We start from the raw sequence: 17,500 nt of genomic DNA, 5'->3' as shown, positions 1-17,500 counted from the left end.
TACTGCTGTCCATGCTGACCGATGCTCTGAAGGTATGTTACTGTTACTGTTACTGTTGTCCATGCTGACCGATGCTCTGAAGGTATGTTACTGTTACTGTTACTGTTGTCCATGCTGACCGATGCTCTGAAGGTATGTTACTGTTACTGTTACTGCTGTCCATGCTGACCGATGCTCTGAAGGTATGTTACTGTTACTGTTGTCCACGCTGACCGATGCTCTGAAGGTATGTTACTGTTACTGTTGTCCATGCTGACCGATGCTCTGAAGGTATGTTACTGTTACTGTTACTGTTGTCCACGCTGACCGATGCTCTGAAGGTATGTTACTGTTACTGTTACTGCTGTCCACGCTGACCGATGCTCTGAAGGTATGTTACTGTTACTGCTGTCCACGCTGACCACCCTGCTCTGTCTGGAGACGCTGGTCCTGAATGGAAACAGAGCTGTTCTAAAGGAGCTGACCGATGCTCTGAAGGTATGTTACTGTTATAACACACATATTTAATAACATATAAGGTATGTTGCTGCCCACACTGACCTTGTTACCGTGTTTAGAGACGTTAGCGCTGAACAGGTCCTAACGGAGTGATACTCTGTAGGTCTGGACAGACCTGGGGAACATCCTTACCTTACCTTACCAACCAACCTTACCTCATATTAATAATAACTAGACCTGTACGTGCCCGTCGCAGTCGGCCACCGGCCTACTTGGGAACCTAATGATATACGTTTTAACTGTCAGCCGGTGTCCCACATGGAGATCTGTGTGTGTGCCTGTGTGTGAAGACTGCAAACTGAAAAGTGTACTTGGCAATCAATTCGGCCCACTGGCAGAGCCTGATTGGTTGAGCCTCAATTGGCTGAGGCAGAGGCTGGAAATTGCACAGGTGAAAGGAGTTGGCCTCATTAAGCCCACTGGCAGAGCCTGACCAGGTGAAAGGAGTTTGCCTCATTAGGCCCACTGGCAGAGACTGACCAGGTGAAAGGAGTTGGCCTCATTAGGCCCACTGGCAGAGCCTGACCCAGGTGAAAGGAGTTGGCCTCATTAGGCCCACTGGCAGAGCCTGACCAGGTGAAAGGAGTTGGCCTCATTAGGCCCACTGGCAGAGCCTGACCCAGGTGAAAGGAGTTGGCCTCATTAGGCCCACTGGCAGAGCCTGACCAGGTGAAAGGAGTTGGCCTCATTAGGCCCACTGGCAGAGCCTGGCCAGGTGAAAGGAGTTGACCTCATTAGGCCCACTGGCAGAGCCTGACCAGGTGAAAGGAGTTGGCCTCATTAGGCCCACTGGCAGAGCCTGACCAGGTGAAAGGAGTTGGCCTCATTAGGCCCACTGGCAGAGCCTGGCCCAGGTGAAAGGAGTTGGCCTCATTAGGCCCACTGGCAGAGCCTGACCAGGTGAAAGGAGTTGGCCTCATTAGGAACACTGGCAGAGCCTGACCAGGTGAAAGGAGTTGGCCTCATTAGGCCCACTGGCAGAGCCTGACCAGGTGAAAGGAGTTGGCCTCATTAGGCCCACTGGCAGAGCCTGGCCCAGGTGAAAGGAGTTGGCCTCATTAGGCCCACTGGCAGAGCCTGACCAGGTGAAAGGAGTTGGCCTCATTAGGAACACTGGCAGAGCCTGGCCAGAGCCTTTTGTGGTGGTTCTGGAGAACCGTGGGTCCGACCGACTCAATACCTGGCCCTGCACTCCCTGTGGGGGTGTGGAACGCGTGTGTCGAATGTGAAGTCGGTGGAGCGAACGGTTCTTGAGTTATGTGCATTACAACCGTACACACACACACACACACACACGTACACACACACACACACACGTACACACACAGACGTGGCGCATACTAGGTAGGATAACAGTAGGATATCAGTAGGATTATAATAATAATAATAATAATAATCATGTGTTTACAGGACCCAGGGCTGTTCCCCAGCGTCACATGGATTGACCTCGGCAACAATGTGGATATATTCTCCTTACCTCAGCCCTTCCTGGTCAGTCTGAGGAAGCGCTGTCCTCGAGCCCAGGGCAACCTGCCCACCATCCTGGAGTTTGGAGAGAGTCAGGCCTCGGACCCCCCCGGACCCCCCCCGCCCCCCCGAGGGGGGAGGGGGGAGGACACAGAGGAGGAGACGGACGTGGAGGACAGCAACATGACCGTTAGCATGGGAGAGCTGCGCTCTGAAGAGGAGGTAAATATATATATGAATATATACTACTGTATACTGTAATATATGTATATGAATATATACTACTGTATATTGTAATATATGTATATAAATATACTACTGTATACTGTAATATACTACTATATACAGCAACATGACCATTAGCATGGGAGAGCTGCGCTCTGAAGAGGAGGTAAATATATATATGAATATATTCTACTAGAGCCGGAAAGGGCGTCTACATTTATATGTCTATGGGCTACACCATGTGGTTGGTTAGGGTTAGTTAGGTTAGGTTAGGTTAGGTTAGGTTAGGTTAGGTTAGGTTAGGTTAGGTTAGGTTAGGTTAGGTTAGGTTAGTTGAAATGAAATGAAATGAAATGAAATTAAATGATTACTATATTTACCCAGGGTATCTGGGCTAAGCTCAAGAACTTGTTTCCAGCCAGGCCCTGCTCATAGTTAGGGTTAATACAATTGGGAAGTGGTCTGATATCCTGATTGAAGAGCAGATGTCACTGACAGAGATGGATAGTCCACGGGATATAATCAGGTCTAAAGTATGGCCCAAATCATGCGTTGGGCCGGCCACTGACTGAGTTAGGTTAAAAGAGTCTAAAAGGTTAAAAATGTCCTTGACTAGTGGCTTAGACGGGCAGCATGCTAATGTGGTCTCGTAAATATAGTCCATAAGCCATATCTGCAATATTCTGTCAATAATTATACTACACTTTGGTTATTGTGCTAATGTCATGGTTCATGAGAGAGTAGACACATTGGTTGATCATCATTGGTGAGGAGACTGCCGGTCTAGACTCAGAGCAATCACTCAGCCTGAGTACCTTCCATTGTTCTAACTCTTTGAAGCTTGGTCTCAGGTGTGAATCAAAACACACAGGGACAGCCACTTGGCTATCTCTCTGCAATATGTTGATCTGTATGTAAATCTTAACCACACCCAGAATTCAACTGTTGTTTTGTGAAGGTATATTTTGTCTGTTACTGCAATGTAAAATTCATCAGTCTTGGCTGGCCACCACGGTGGTCAGGCAGTCTGCTGGGAGCTCCCGTGGCCCGGCTTGGCCATGGGGCGAAGCTCTCTCTCTCTGTCTTTGGTCTGAAATAAATGGTCAACATGGATCTTCAGTTCACTCTCTCTCTGCCTGTTTCTCTTCGAGCTGATGTAAGGCGTTGACTCTACAGTTTGCTATTTAGACTAGAGTTCAGTTTTCTCTAGTTTACTGAGTTTACTGGGGTCAGTTGTGTGTGAAAATACACCACACTAACACTGATGCTACACCATGTGGTTGGTTAGGGTTAGCTATGCTAACACTGATGCTACACCATGTGGTTGGTTGACTGTTTGATAGCAGCTTCAGGGATCAACAGTATGATCACAGAACACCCAACATGGGGACTGTTTGATAGCAGCTTCAGGGATCAACAGTATGATCACATGGGGACTGTTTGATAGCAGCTTCAGGGATCAACAGTATGATCACAGAACACCCAACATGGGGACTGTTTGATAGCAGCTTCAGGGATCAACAGTATGATCACAGAACACCCAACATGGGGACTGTTTGATAGCAGCTTCAGGGATCAACAGTATGATCACAGAACACCCAACAACAAGTGTCACAGTTCTTCATGACTGAAACTGCCCCTGAGATCGATTCGGTATATGATGTCAATCAGTAGTATTTATATTGTCCTGCCCATGCAATAGCCAATGGCTGCTGATGTGGGCATATAGCCAAGCTATTTCAGTAGACTATTATGGTTGATTGTTTATTAATGAAGTCTAATAAATAAACATGTATTTAATATAAATGAATCAATTTAATTAAATATTGCGCCCATTTAAAGAACAACTCAGATTCAGAATCAGAACTCTTATGTTGTTATAAACAGAATAGGCTACTTCATTGCAGTTAATTAATCCAGTGCAGTAGTAGCCCTTCCTTACTGACCACAGTGACCACCAAGTGACCCCAAAGGCTAATATGGTATGTGAAATCCACCATCCATCCCAGGGCCAAATTAGCCATTGGGCCAGTGGAACCGGGTCCCAGGGGCCCTTGGCTGTCAGGGGCCCTTTGAGGAAACTGGACCGCGTGGTACTGGGTTTGAGGCCCTGAAATTGGCCATTGATTTTGTTAAATTTAGGTAAAGAAAAACCATACAAAAACACAAAAAAATGTGCACGCACGCGCACTATGGGGCCCCCAACACATTACCGGCTCAGGGGCCCTCATGGGAGTTAATCCGTCCCTGATCCATCCAGCTTCAACCGCTTATCAGTAGTCGGGTCACGGGGGAAACAGCTCCACCAGAGAGCCCCAGACTTCCCTCTCCAGGGCAACATTAGTAACGTCCTCCTGGGGGATCCCGAGGCGTTCCAAGGCCAGTTAGTCGATGTGATCCAATAACCCGATAATGGCGCTGCTTCGCCGCGTGGTCGTATAAGTGTTCCTTATTTCAAGATCTCAAAGGTGGCAACCCTAGCTACAACAATGACAATAACATGGAGCTACCATGTGGTTGGTTAGTGTTAGGGTTAGCTATGCTAACACTGATGCTACACCATGTGGTTGGTTAGGGTTAGGGTTAGCTATGCTAACACTGATGCTACACCATGTGGTTGGTTAGGGTTAGGGTTAGCTATGCTAACACTGATGCTACACCATGTTGTTGGTTAGGGTTAGGGTTAGCTATGCTAACACTGATGCTACAACAATGACAACTAGAAAGGTCGCAATTTTTCAAAATTGCAAAGTGTCGTTGCCGCAGTCGCTTACATAGGCCCCTCCCACTAATATTGCCAGCCAATTACAATGTCGCGTCACCCCTGTGGTCATGTGTAAGTAATTCGGAGGGGATGTATGCCCCCAAAAATCATGTTTTTTGCGACAAACGGGAAAAAAAATATTTTACGACCTACGGTTCAAGAGTTATAAGCCAAAACGTAAAGTGGGCTGTTATAGCGCCACCATGAGGCCAACCGATAACATTATAAGTTGATTAATTTTAGTAATTATTATGAACTTACCCTCCAAGTTTTGTAACTATAGTGCTTACAGTCTCTGAGGAAAAAATACTTGAATGTGAGAAAATGCAAAAAATCGCACTTTCCCATTCATGTCAATGGGGAAATTTTATTCACTAATAAATTAATATCAACTATACAACATTTCTCTTAAAAAAATACAAGCACATCCTTCCCGATGAAGCCGGTCAATTTGAGATATGGCTCAAGTGCGTGCTGCCAAAACTGTGGGAGGAGTAGCGTATCAAAAAAAAGGTTACTCTAGTGGAACAATAAAGAAAGTGTTACAATTACTATAGTCTGGTTGCCCTTTGGGCAACCACACTAATAACATGGAGCTACACCATAGGGTTAGTCAGGGAGCTCTTCTTCTCCTTTGGTTTTTCACGCATTATTCTGGCCCTGGCGCCACTATTCCCCCTAGAGGGCTAGTGTGGATTGTATTAACACATTAAGCGGCCAGGGTTATTTAATCCATTACATTAATGCGCCCAGTCGATTTATAAACACGGACCCCTTTTCCGGACGGACCGGCGGAAGTGGTTGATGTGTGTGTAGCAGCTAACAATAGCCACACTCTAGAGTCGATCGACAACAACGGGAGACAAGAATAAATCTATCGAGACTAGCGACTGGACCGTGGAGCGCCGTCTAACACAGGATCTTTTTTCATAAAAAGACGGGATGATTTAGATCGCGAGTTATGAACGTTTTAAGATTTTTGTTTTCATCAGCTAAACAGGGGAGGGAGTTTTTCGATGACGTCTCACTCTTGCACATCACGGGAAGAGCCCAGCAGGCGCGCCTGGGCTATGGAGCCATGCGATCTGTTCTCGTATCAATAAACCTCGTCTTTTGGACAATACTTCGTCCTGAGCGTCGGGCGTTACTAATAGAAAGGACAAAGAACTTTGTCCTGGGCGTTCAGACGAGTCCTCCATCATTGCTTCCAGTCATCCTGGTTCTCCATACATCAACCATAATGGCCTTCGTTAACCATAATGCACTGTGTTTTAACATAATGCACTGTGTTTTAACATAATGCAGTGTGTTGTGTTCTAGGTGGAGATGGACTCCATTACCCATAATGCTCTGTGTTGTGTTCTAGGTGGAGATGGATGGGGAGATGGAGACTCCATTACCCATAATGCACTGTGTTATGTATTAGGTGGAGATGGACTCCATTACCCATAATGCATTGTGTTGTGTTCTAGGTGGATATGGATGGGGAGATGGACTTCATTACCCATAATGCTCTGTGTTGTGTTCTAGGTGGAGATGGACTTCATTACCCATAATGCTCTGTGTTGTGTTCTAGGTGGAGATGGACTCCATTACCCATAATGCACTGTGTTGTGTTCTAGGTGGAGATGGACTTCATTACCCATAATGCTCTGTGTTGTGTTCTAGGTGGAGATGGACTCCATTACCCATAATGCTCTGTGTTGTGTTCTAGGTGGAGATGGAAGGGGAGATGGACTTCATTACCCATAATGCTCTGTGTTGTGTTCTATGTGGAGATGGATGGGGAGATGGAGACTCCATTACCCATAATGCACTGTGTTATGTATTAGGTGGAGATGGACTCCATTACCCATAATGCACTGTGTTGTGTTCTAGGTGGATATGGATAGGGAGATGGACTTCATTACCCATAATGCTCTGTGTTTTGTTCTAGGTGGAGATGGACTTCATTACCCATAATGCTCTGTGTTGTGTTCTAGGTGGAGATGGACTCCATTACCCATAATGCACTATGTTGTGTTCTAGGTGGAGATGGACTTCATTACCCATAATGCTCTGTGTTGTGTTCTAGGTGGAGATGGACTCCATTACCCATAATGCTCTGTGTTGTGTTCTAGGTGGAGATGGAGACTCCATTACCCATAATGCTCTGTGTTGTGTTCTAGGTGGATATGGATGGGGAAATGGACCTCATTACCCATAATGCAGTGTGTTGTGTTCTAGGTGGAGATGGACTCCATTACCCATAATGCTCTGTGTTGTGTTCTAGGTGGAGATGGAGACTTCATTACCCATAATGCTCTGTGTTGTGTTTTAGGTGGAGATGGATGGGGAGATGGACTTCATTACCCATAATGCTCTGTGTTGTGTTCTAGGTGGAGATGGATGGGGAGATGGACTTCATTACCCATAATGCTCTGTGTTGTGTTCTAGGTGGAGATGGACTCCATTACCCATAATGCTCTGTGTTGTGTTCTAGGTGGAGATGGATGGGGAGATGGAGACTCCATTACCCATAATGCTCTGTGTTGTGTTCTAGGTGGAGATGGATGGGGAGATGGACTCCATTACCCATAATGCTCTGTGTTGTGTTCTAGTTGGAGATGGATGGGGAGATGGAGACTCCATTACCCATAATGCTCTGTGTTGTGTTCTAGGTGGAGATGGACTCCATTACCCATAATGCTCTGTGTTGTGTTCTAGGTGGAGATGGATGGGGAGATGGAGACTCCATTACCCATAATGTTCTGTGTTGTGTTCTAGGTGGAGATGGATGGGGAGATGGAGACTCCATTACCCATAATGCACTGTGTTATGTATTAGGTGGAGATGGACTACGTTACCCATAATGCTCTGTGTTGTGTTCTAGGTGGAGATGGATGGGGAGATGGAGACTCCATTACCCATAATGCACTGTGTTATGTATTAGGTGGAGATGGACTACGTTACCCATAATGCTCTGTGTTGTGTTCTAGGTGGAGATGGACTCCATTACCCATAATGCTCTGTGTTGTGTTTTAGGTGGAGATGGATGGGGAGATGGACTTCATTACCCATAATGCTCTGTGTTGTGTTCTAGGTGGAGATGGACTCCATTACCCATAATGTTCTGTGTTGTGTTCTAGGTGGAGATGGATGGGGAGATGGACTCCATTACCCATAATGCTCTGTGTTGTGTTCTAGGTGGAGATGGATGGGGAGATGGAGACTCCATTACCCATAATGCACTGTGTTATGTATTAGGTGGAGATGGACTCCATTACCCATAATGCACTGTGTTGTGTTCTAGGTGGATATGGATGTGGAGATGGACTTCATTACCCATAATGCTCTGTGTTGTGTTCTAGGTGGAGATGGACTTCATTACCCATAATGCTCTGTGTTGTGTTCTAGGTGGAGATGGACTCCATTACCCATAATGCACTGTGTTGTGTTCTAGGTGGAGATGGACTTCATTACCCATAATGCGTAAAGTTACTTTACTTTACTTTACTTTATGAAAGTAACTTTTAAAGTTACTTTACTTTACTTTAAAAAAAATAATAATATAAAAAACGATTTAAAAGAAGGTTTTTTGTTCTGTCGCACAGTAAGAGAAAAGACAACTCCCTCCTAACATTATGAAATGTAGTGGAACAATAAAACATGTTCAGACAGAGATTTTGAGTAGTGATCGACCGATATGGTTTTTGGCCGATATATCCGATCACCGATTAGTGGACAATCAAAAAGCCGATAGCCGATATTATGAGCCGATATGAATTTAAGTTAAAAAAAAGGAAGTGCAAGAAGCACCAACATCGTTTCAGTAACACTTCCCCCCTCCATCAAATGCAGCTTTTTTTTTATTCAAGTGCAAACATGTACTGTAGCAGCATATATATACTTTTTTCAATATCTATCTATCGATCTATCTATCTATCTATCTATCTATCTATCTATCTATCTATCTATCTATCTATCTATCTATCTATCTATCTATCTATCTATCTATCTATCTATGAATGCACCAAGTGTGTGTGTGTGTGTGTGTGTGTGTGTGTGTGTGTGTGTGTGTGTGTGTGTGTGTGTGTGTGTGTGTGTGTGTGTGTGTGTGTGTGTGTGTGTGTGTGTGTGTGTAATTGTCCAGAACCGCCCCAAAAAGGCCTCTGCCCGGGCTCTTGACCGGGCAAATGCCCAGCATCCATATATGGAGCTGGCCTGTTCTGACCTCACAGCACTCCATATTTGGGCATGCCTGACACAGAACTCCATATATGGGCATAAAAGGGAGACAGACATAATATCTGGGTGGGGCATTAATTTCCAACTTGCATCGTTCCAAGTAGATCAGTGCCCAATGGGCTGTAGAGGCTCTATGGACACCGTTCTAGTTTATCAAAATTGGTGATCTACAAGCCCACAGCACATTGCATCATGACATGTTGAGAGCTTGTAGATCTGCTGCCCAAACTCTCCAAAGCCATGTGACCTTGTTGTTTTTACTCCACCACTGAAATTTGCCACTTTCAAGATCACTGGCCACTTTTTTAATGCATGTAGAATTAGTTTGTACCATTCATTTTATAGCAATAAAAGATAATATGTCTCAAAACACTGGCCAACAGTAAAATGATTGGCAACTAAATGAATATGAACTAGAAATTAAGACTGACAATGCTACTGATTGGTTCATTCCTCACTGGCATGCAGTTAGTTATTGCATATAGCCAAAATGCAATAATCATATTAGGCTGGTCAAGATGGGGGGAAAAAGGTTGTCCTTCAGATGGCTGGCGCGCGCACACACACACACACACACACACACACACACACACACACACACACACACACACACGACAGGCAATCAATAGACAACTTGTTACAGCTGTTGTTTGCAACGTTAGCAGGCAGCAGCTAGCTTGGCTAACGTAGTTCTACCACTGCTCTCTGTGACTCTGTCCCTCTCACGTGTGGATTTTATTTTGGTTAATTGAAGATGAAAACAGCAAAGCTTTTTATGGTTACAAGGTTAGTAGCCTATAATCCTTCCTCCTCCCTCAGTGCAGTGGCCCTCTCTGACTTCGTGTGTGAGTGAGAGAGGAAGGGTTTGTGTGTGTGTTTACATATGGCTGTGCCACAGCCATACACGAGTAAGACCCGCCCTACTCTGTCAGACTGTCTCTGATTGGCTTACCCTGAAATCTGGCCCTACTTTAGCCAATCAATTACCTCTTCTGCGACATGCTTTGTTCAGTTAGGGTGTGGGCGTGTGAGCTCAGAGGCTCAGGCTAGTATGAGAGCACAAACAAAACTGTCAACACAGTACAACACAGCGCACAGAGGTGCGCTACTGCGCTCCAGCAGCAGTCAGCAGCACAGAGCCTGTATGACAGACTCACGGCGCTGTATGGGGAAACTTTTCACTTGGATCATACGTTGACATAATAACGCTATAACGCGGGTAACGCTCGGACAATAACTATAAGGCCGTTATGGAATAGGGAAATGTAAAGCCTCCGTTACAAGTTACTGCAAAAAGTAGCGCCGTTAGGTAACGTAACGTGATGTAAGGGCGTTAGTTACAACACTGCCCATAATGCAGTGTGTTGTGTTCTAGGTGGAGATGGACTCCATTACCCATAATGCTCTGTGTTGTGTTCTAGGTGGAGATGGATGGGGAGATGGACTTCATTACCCATAATGCTCTGTGTTGTGTTCTAGGTGGAGATGGACTCCATTACCCATAATGCTCTGTGTTGTGTTCTAGGTGGAGATGGAGACTCCATTACCCATAATGCTCTGTGTTGTGTTTTAGGTGGAGATGGATGGGGAGATGGAGACTCCATTACCCATAATGCTCTGTGTTGTGTTCTAGGTGGAGATGGATGGGGAGATGGAGACTCCATTACCCATAATGCACTGTGTTATGTATTAGGTGGAGATGGACTACATTACCCATAATGCTCTGTGTTGTGTTCTAGGTGGAGATGGACTCCATTACCCATAATGCTCTGTGTTGTGTTTTAGGTGGAGATGGACTCCATTACCCATAATGCTCTGTGTTGTGTTCTAGGTGGAGATGGATGGGGAGATGGACTTCATTACCCATAATGTTCTGTGTTGTGTTCTAGGTGGAGATGGATGGGGAGATGGACTCCATTACCCATAATGCACTGTGTTGTGTTCTAGGTGGAGATGGACTCCATTACCCATAATGCTCTGTGTTGTGTTCTAGGTGGAGATGGATGGGGAGATGGACTCCATTACCCATAATGCTCTGTGTTGTGTTCTATGTGGAGATGGATGGGGAGATGGACACTCCATTACCCATAATGCTCTGTGTTGTGTTCTAGGTGGAGATGGACTCCATTACCCATAATGCTCTGTGTTGTGTTCTAGGTGGAGATGGATGGGGAGATGGAGACTCCATTACCCATAATGCTCTGTGTTGTGTTCTAGGTGGAGATGGATGGGGAGATGGAGACTCCATTACCCATAATGCTCTGTGTTGTGTTCTAGGTGGAGATGGATGGGGAGATGGAGACTCCATTACCCATAATGCTCTGTGTTGTGTTCTAGGTGGAGATGGATGGGGAGATGGAGACTCCATTACCCATAATGCTCTGTGTTGTGTTCTAGGTGGAGATGGATGGGGAGATGGAGACTCCATTACCCATAATGCTCTGTGTTGTGTTCTAGGTGGAGATGGATGGGGAGATGGAGATCGAGGAAATGATGGAGGAACTGCTGGACTTCGACAGGGAGGTGCAGGGAGTGGGGGGGGAGGAGCTAGAGGACAGCCTGGACTTCATTACCCATAATGCCTCAGTGCAGAGAGTGGAGGGGGAGGAGCTAGAGGACAGCATGTGGGCCTCCATGGAGGAAGGGGGTGGGGCTAGGCGGAGGAGGCGGGACTCCTTCTGCTCCAGCCAATCGCGGCGCTCCTCCGCGGGAGCCGTAGAACCAATGAGGGTGGAGGAGGACGAGGTGGAGGAGACAAGCCGTCCAATGACGACGGAGCAGCTGACCTGAGAACCGGACGAGCCGATTGGACGACAGTTGTTTTTCAGTGGCTCTCCTCTGATTGGAGCTTGGTTCTCCTGAGCTCCTTCAATGTTTGTTTTTACTAGACTGGTTCCTGGGTTAGGTGTGCCTGCACCTGATTGGCTCTCCTCTGAGCTCCTCTGCACCTGATTGGCTCTCCTCTGAGCTCCTCTGCACCTCATTGGCTCTCCTCTGAGCTCCTCTTTTTCTGTGTCTGTCTGTCCATCTGCCTGTCTGCCTTTCTGCCTGTCTGTCCGCTTGCCCGTCTGTCTGCACAGAGCTCTGGAACGCCCACAGCTCACAGAGAACCAATGAAATGACTCTCTTTGAAACCAAATGAACCAATGAAATGGCTTTATCCATAACGGAGGCGGAGCTTAGACTGATGAGGACCAATGCCTTTCAATGTACCCAGACAGTAGCGTCAAGAGGCGTCCAGAAAGCTCCCAGCCCAGGAGTCTGTTCCTGGTTTTAGAACAGCTGTCGCACTGTAGGCGCGCTGTAGCTGCAGCTGTGCTGTAGCTGTGCTGTAGCTGCTCTGTAGCTGCTCTTTAGCTGTGCTGTAGCTGCTCTGTAGCTGCTCTGTAGCTGCTCTGTAGCTGCTCTGTAGCTGCTCTGTAGCTGCTCTTTAGCTGCTCTGTAGCTGCTCTGTAGCTGCTCTGTAGCTGCTCTTTAGCTGCTCTGTAGCTGCTCTGTAGCTGCTCTGTAGCTGTGCTGTAGCTGCTCTGTAGCTGCTCTGTAGCTGCACTGCAGCTGTGCTGTAGCTGCTCTGTAGCTGCACTGCAGCTGTGCTGTAGCTGCAGCTGTGCTGTAGCTGCAGCTGTGCTGTAGCTGCAGCTGTGCTGTAGCTGCTCTGTAGCTGCTCTGTAGCTGTGCTGTAGCTGCAGCTGTGCTGTAGCTGCAGCTGTGCTGTAGCTGTGCTGTAGCTGTGCTGTAGCTGCTCTGTAGCTGTGCTGTAGCTGTGCTGTAGCTGCTCTGTAGCTGTGCTGTAGCTGTGCTGTAGCTGCTCTGTAGCTGCTCTGTAGCTGTGCTGTAGCTGTGCTGTAGCTGTGCTGTAGCTGCTCTGTAGCTGTGCTGTAGCTGCTCTGTAGCTGCTCTGTAGCTGTGCTGTAGCTGCTCTGTAGCTGTGCTGTAGCTGTAGCTGTGCTGTAGTTGTGCTGTAGCTGTGCTGTAGCTGTAGCTGCTCTGTAGCTGTGCTGTAGCTGTGCTGTAGCTGTAGCTGCTCTGTAGTTGTGCTGTAGCTGTGCTGTAGCTGTAGCTGCTCTGTAGCTGTGCTGTAGCTGCAGCTGCTCTGTAGTTGTGCTGTAGCTGTGCTGTAGCTGTAGCTGCTCTGTAGCTGTGCTGTAGCTGTGCTGTAGCTGTAGCTGCTCTGTAGCTGTGCTGTAGCTGTAGCTGCTCTGTAGTTGTGCTGTAGCTGTGCTGTAGCTGTAGCTGCTCTGTAGCTGTGCTGTAGCTGTAGCTGCTCTGTAGCTGTGCTGTAGCTGCAGCTGTAGCTGCAGCTGTAGCTTCTCTGTAGCTGTGCTGTAGCTGCAGCTGTGCTGTAGCTGCTCTGTAGCTGTAGCTGTGCTGTAGCTGTGCTGTAGCTGCAGCTGTAGCTGCTCTGTAGCTGTAGCTGTGCTGTAGCTGTGCTGTAGCTGCAGCTGTAGCTGCAGCTACAGCTGTAGCTTCTCTGTAGCTGTGCTGTAGCTGCAGCTGTGCTGTAGTTGTGCTGTAGCTGCAGCTGTGCTGTAGCTGCTCTGTAGCTGCAGCTGTAGCTGTGCTGTAGCTGTAGCTGCTCTGTAGCTGCAGCTGTGCTGTAGCTGTGCTGTAGCTGTGCTGTAGCTGTGCTGTAGCTGTGCTGTAGCTGCAGCTGTAGCTGCAGCTACAGCTGCAGCTACAGCTGTAGCTTCTCTGTAGCTGTGCTGTAGCTGTGCTGTAGCTGCTCTGTAGCTGTGCTGTAGCTGCAGCTGTAGCTTCTCTGTAGCTGTGCTGTAGCTGTGCTGTAGCTGCTCTGTAGCTGTGCTGTAGCTGTGCTGTAGCTGCCTCTTGACGCTGCTCTCTGAGGCCTGTCCAACATGGCTGTCCTGTCCTGTCCAACATGGCTGTCCTGTCCAACATGGCTGCCTGTCCAACATGGCTGTCCTGTCCTGTCCAACATGGCTGTCCTGTCAGGTCCAACATGGCTGTCTGTCCTGTCCAACATGGCTGCCTGTCCAACATGGCTGTCCTGTCAGGTCCAACATGGCTGCCTGTCAGGTCCAACATGGCTGCCTGTCCTGTCCAACATGGCTGTCCTGTCCAACATGCTTGCCTGTCAGGTCCAACATGGCTGTCCTGTCCAACATGCTTGCCTGTCAGGTCCAACATGGCTGCCTGTCAGGTCCAACATGGCTGCCTGTCCAACATGGCTGTCCTGTCCAACATGGCTGTCTGTCAGGTCCAACATGGCTGCCTGTCCAACATGGCTGCCTGTTCAACATGGCTGCCTGTCCTGTCCAACATGGCTGCCGGTCCTGTCCAACATGGCTGCCTGTCCAACATGGCTGCCTGTCCTGTCCAACATGGCTGCCTGTCCAACATGGCTGCCTGTCCAACATGGCTGCCTGTCCAACATGGCTGCCTGTCCTGTCCAACATGGCTGCCTGTCAGGTCCAACATGGCTGCCTGTCAGGTCCAACATGGCTGCCTGCTGCATTGAGGCCTGAGATGAGACGACAATCGTGATTGGACGATTTAAGTATGAAATAACATTTAAATGATTATATAATGCATAGACTAGGTTTGTAGATCTAATAGCAGCTTTTTACCAGATCTCTATATATATATATATATATATATATATATCAATTATACACGCAGTGTTGTTGCTTAACTCTGTCACGTATTTATTCAGGTCCCTGCTGATAATCCTGTCCTGCTATTGGATGAGTGCCTCTGATGTGCCTGTAACATGCCACCCTATTGGGTGGAGAGTTTGTAACATGCCACCCTATTGGTGGAGAGTTTGTAACATGCCACCCTATTGGGTGGAGAGTGTGCCATTAGATGTAACATGCCACTCTATTGGTGGATATGACACTTAAAGTGCTTAAAGTTGCTTGGTTCAATACTTATTTTATATTCCTTCTAATGAATGAGGGTACATTAGAAAAGAGACGTGTGTTTTCAACCAGTCTAACATTAATTAGAAGGACAATATCAGTCACCAGAAGCAGAGACGTGTGTTTTCAACCAGTCTAACGTTCATTAGAAGGACAATATCAGCCACCAGAAACAGAGACGTGTGTTTTCAACCAGTCTAACGTTCATTAGAAGGACAATATCAGTCACCAGAAACAGAGACGTGTGTTTTCAACCAGTCTAACGTTCATTAGAAGGACAATATCAGTCACCAGAAGCAGAGACGTGTGTTTTCAACCAGTCTAACGTTCATTAGAAGGACAATATCAGTCACCAGAAGCAGAGACGTGTGTTTTCAACCAGTCTAACATTCATTAGAAGGACAATATCAGCCACCAGAAGCAGAGACGTGTGTTTTCAACCAGTCTAACGTTCATTGTTCATTAGAAGGACAATATCAGTCACCAGAAGCAGAGACGTGTGTTTTCAACCAGTCTAACGTTCATTGTTCATTAGAAGGACAATATCAGCCACCAGAAGCAGAGACGTGTGTTTACCATTTAGTTTTTTTGTTAAAGTAGAGTTTGAAGTTGAATGGGTACAGTTTACAGTTTATTGATCAAATGAATATCATCTAAATATTGAATCAAGCAACTTAACAAAAGCCAGAGTAGACGTTAAATGACCATTTAAGCTAATAACCCTTTAAGTGATACAAAAATCACCATAATGTCACCATGGATACGGATGTCAAATTACATCATATCACCATGGATACGGATGTCAAATTACATCATATCACCATGGATACGGATGTCATATTACATCATATCACCATGGATACGGATGTCATATTACATCATATCACCATGGATACGGATGTCATATTACATCATATCACCATGGATACGGATGTCATATTACATCATATCACCATGGATACGGATGTCATATTACATCATATCACCATGGATACGGATGTCATATTACATCATATCACCATGGATACGGATGTCATATTACATCATATCACCATGGATACGGATGTCATATTACATCATATCACCATGGATACGGATGTAATATTACATCATATCACCATGGATACGGATGTAATATTACATCATATCACCATGGATACGGATGTCATATTTATTTGTTATTTAAATCAAACAATCAGAAATGTATTCATAATATGTTAAAAGTTTCAATGTTTTATTCATAATGTGGAGATTACCCATAATGCATTGTATTCCAATGGTTCAATGCGAGAAACACAATTAAATTGTTAATCAGAATTATGTGTGTAGCAATTCATCATCAACTGAAATGTGTAATGGTGACACTGTGGACCCCCAAAATGACCTGTGGAGTGTGGACCCCCCCAAAATGACCTGTGGACCCCCAAAATGACCTGGAGACCCCCCCAAAATGACCTGTGGAGTGTGGACCCCCCCAAAATGACCTGTGGACCCCCAAAATGACCTGGAGACCCCCCCAAAATGACCTGTGGAGTGTGGACCCCCCCAAAATGACCTGTGGACCCCCAAAATGACCGGGGGACCCCCCCAAAATGACATGTGGACCCCCAAAATGACCTGGGGACCCCCCCAAAATGACCTGTGGACCCCCAAAATGACCTGGGGACCCCCCCCAAAATGACATGTGGACCCCCAAAATGACCCGTGGACCCCCAAAATGACCTGGGGACCCCCACAATTACCTGGGGACCCCCACAATGACTGGGGACCCCCAAAATGACCTGGGGACCCCTCCCATAATAATGCTATTTGACCTGGGACCCCTCCCATAATAATGATATTTGACCTGGGGACCCCTCCCATTATAATGCTATTTGACCTGGGGACCCCTCCCATAATAATGATATTTGACCTGGGGACCCCTCCCATAATAATGCTATTTGACCTGGGACCCCTCCCATAATAATGCTATTTGACCTGGGGACCCCTCCCATAATAATGCTATTTGACCTGGGGACCCCTCCCATAATAATGCTATTTGACCTGGGACCCCTCCCATAATAATGCTATTTGACCTGGGGACCCCTCCCATAATAATGATATTTGACCTGGGGACCCCTCCCATAATAATGCTATTTGACCTGGGGACCCCTCCCATAATAATGCTATTTGACCTGGGGACCCCTCCCATAATAATGCTATTTGACCTGGGACCCCTCCCATAATAATGCTATTTGACCTGGGGACCCCTCCCATAATAATGCTATTTGACCTGGGACCCCTCCCATAATAATGCTATTTGACCTGGGGACCCCTCCCATAATAATGCTATTTGACCTGGGGACCCCTCCCATAATAATGCTATTTGACCTGGGGACCCCTCCCATAATAATGCTATTTGACCTGGGGACCCCTCCCATAATAATGCTATTTGACC

The 17,500-nt window shown here is 46.7% G+C and overlaps 1 protein-coding gene across 1 annotated transcript in view; it reads left to right on the top strand.

The window, feature by feature from the left end:
- Positions 1–12,489, top strand: part of lrrc75a (leucine rich repeat containing 75A) — an 18,584-nt gene extending 6,095 nt beyond the window's left edge. Inside the window, exons 5-6 of the mRNA XM_079532024.1 lie at positions 1,909–2,187; positions 11,639–12,489. Coding sequence (XP_079388150.1) covers positions 1,909–2,187; positions 11,639–11,971 — 612 coding nt within the window. The 3' untranslated portion in view covers positions 11,972–12,489. The remainder of the gene's footprint in view (positions 1–1,908; positions 2,188–11,638) is intronic.
- Positions 12,490–17,500: the final 5,011 nt, after the last annotated feature.

Source organism: Electrona antarctica, assembly GCF_951216825.1.
Source record: "Electrona antarctica genome assembly, contig: scaffold_51, whole genome shotgun sequence".
Taxonomy (NCBI): Eukaryota; Metazoa; Chordata; class Actinopteri; order Myctophiformes; family Myctophidae; genus Electrona; species Electrona antarctica.
This window is presented reverse-complemented; position numbering and strand designations above follow the sequence as displayed.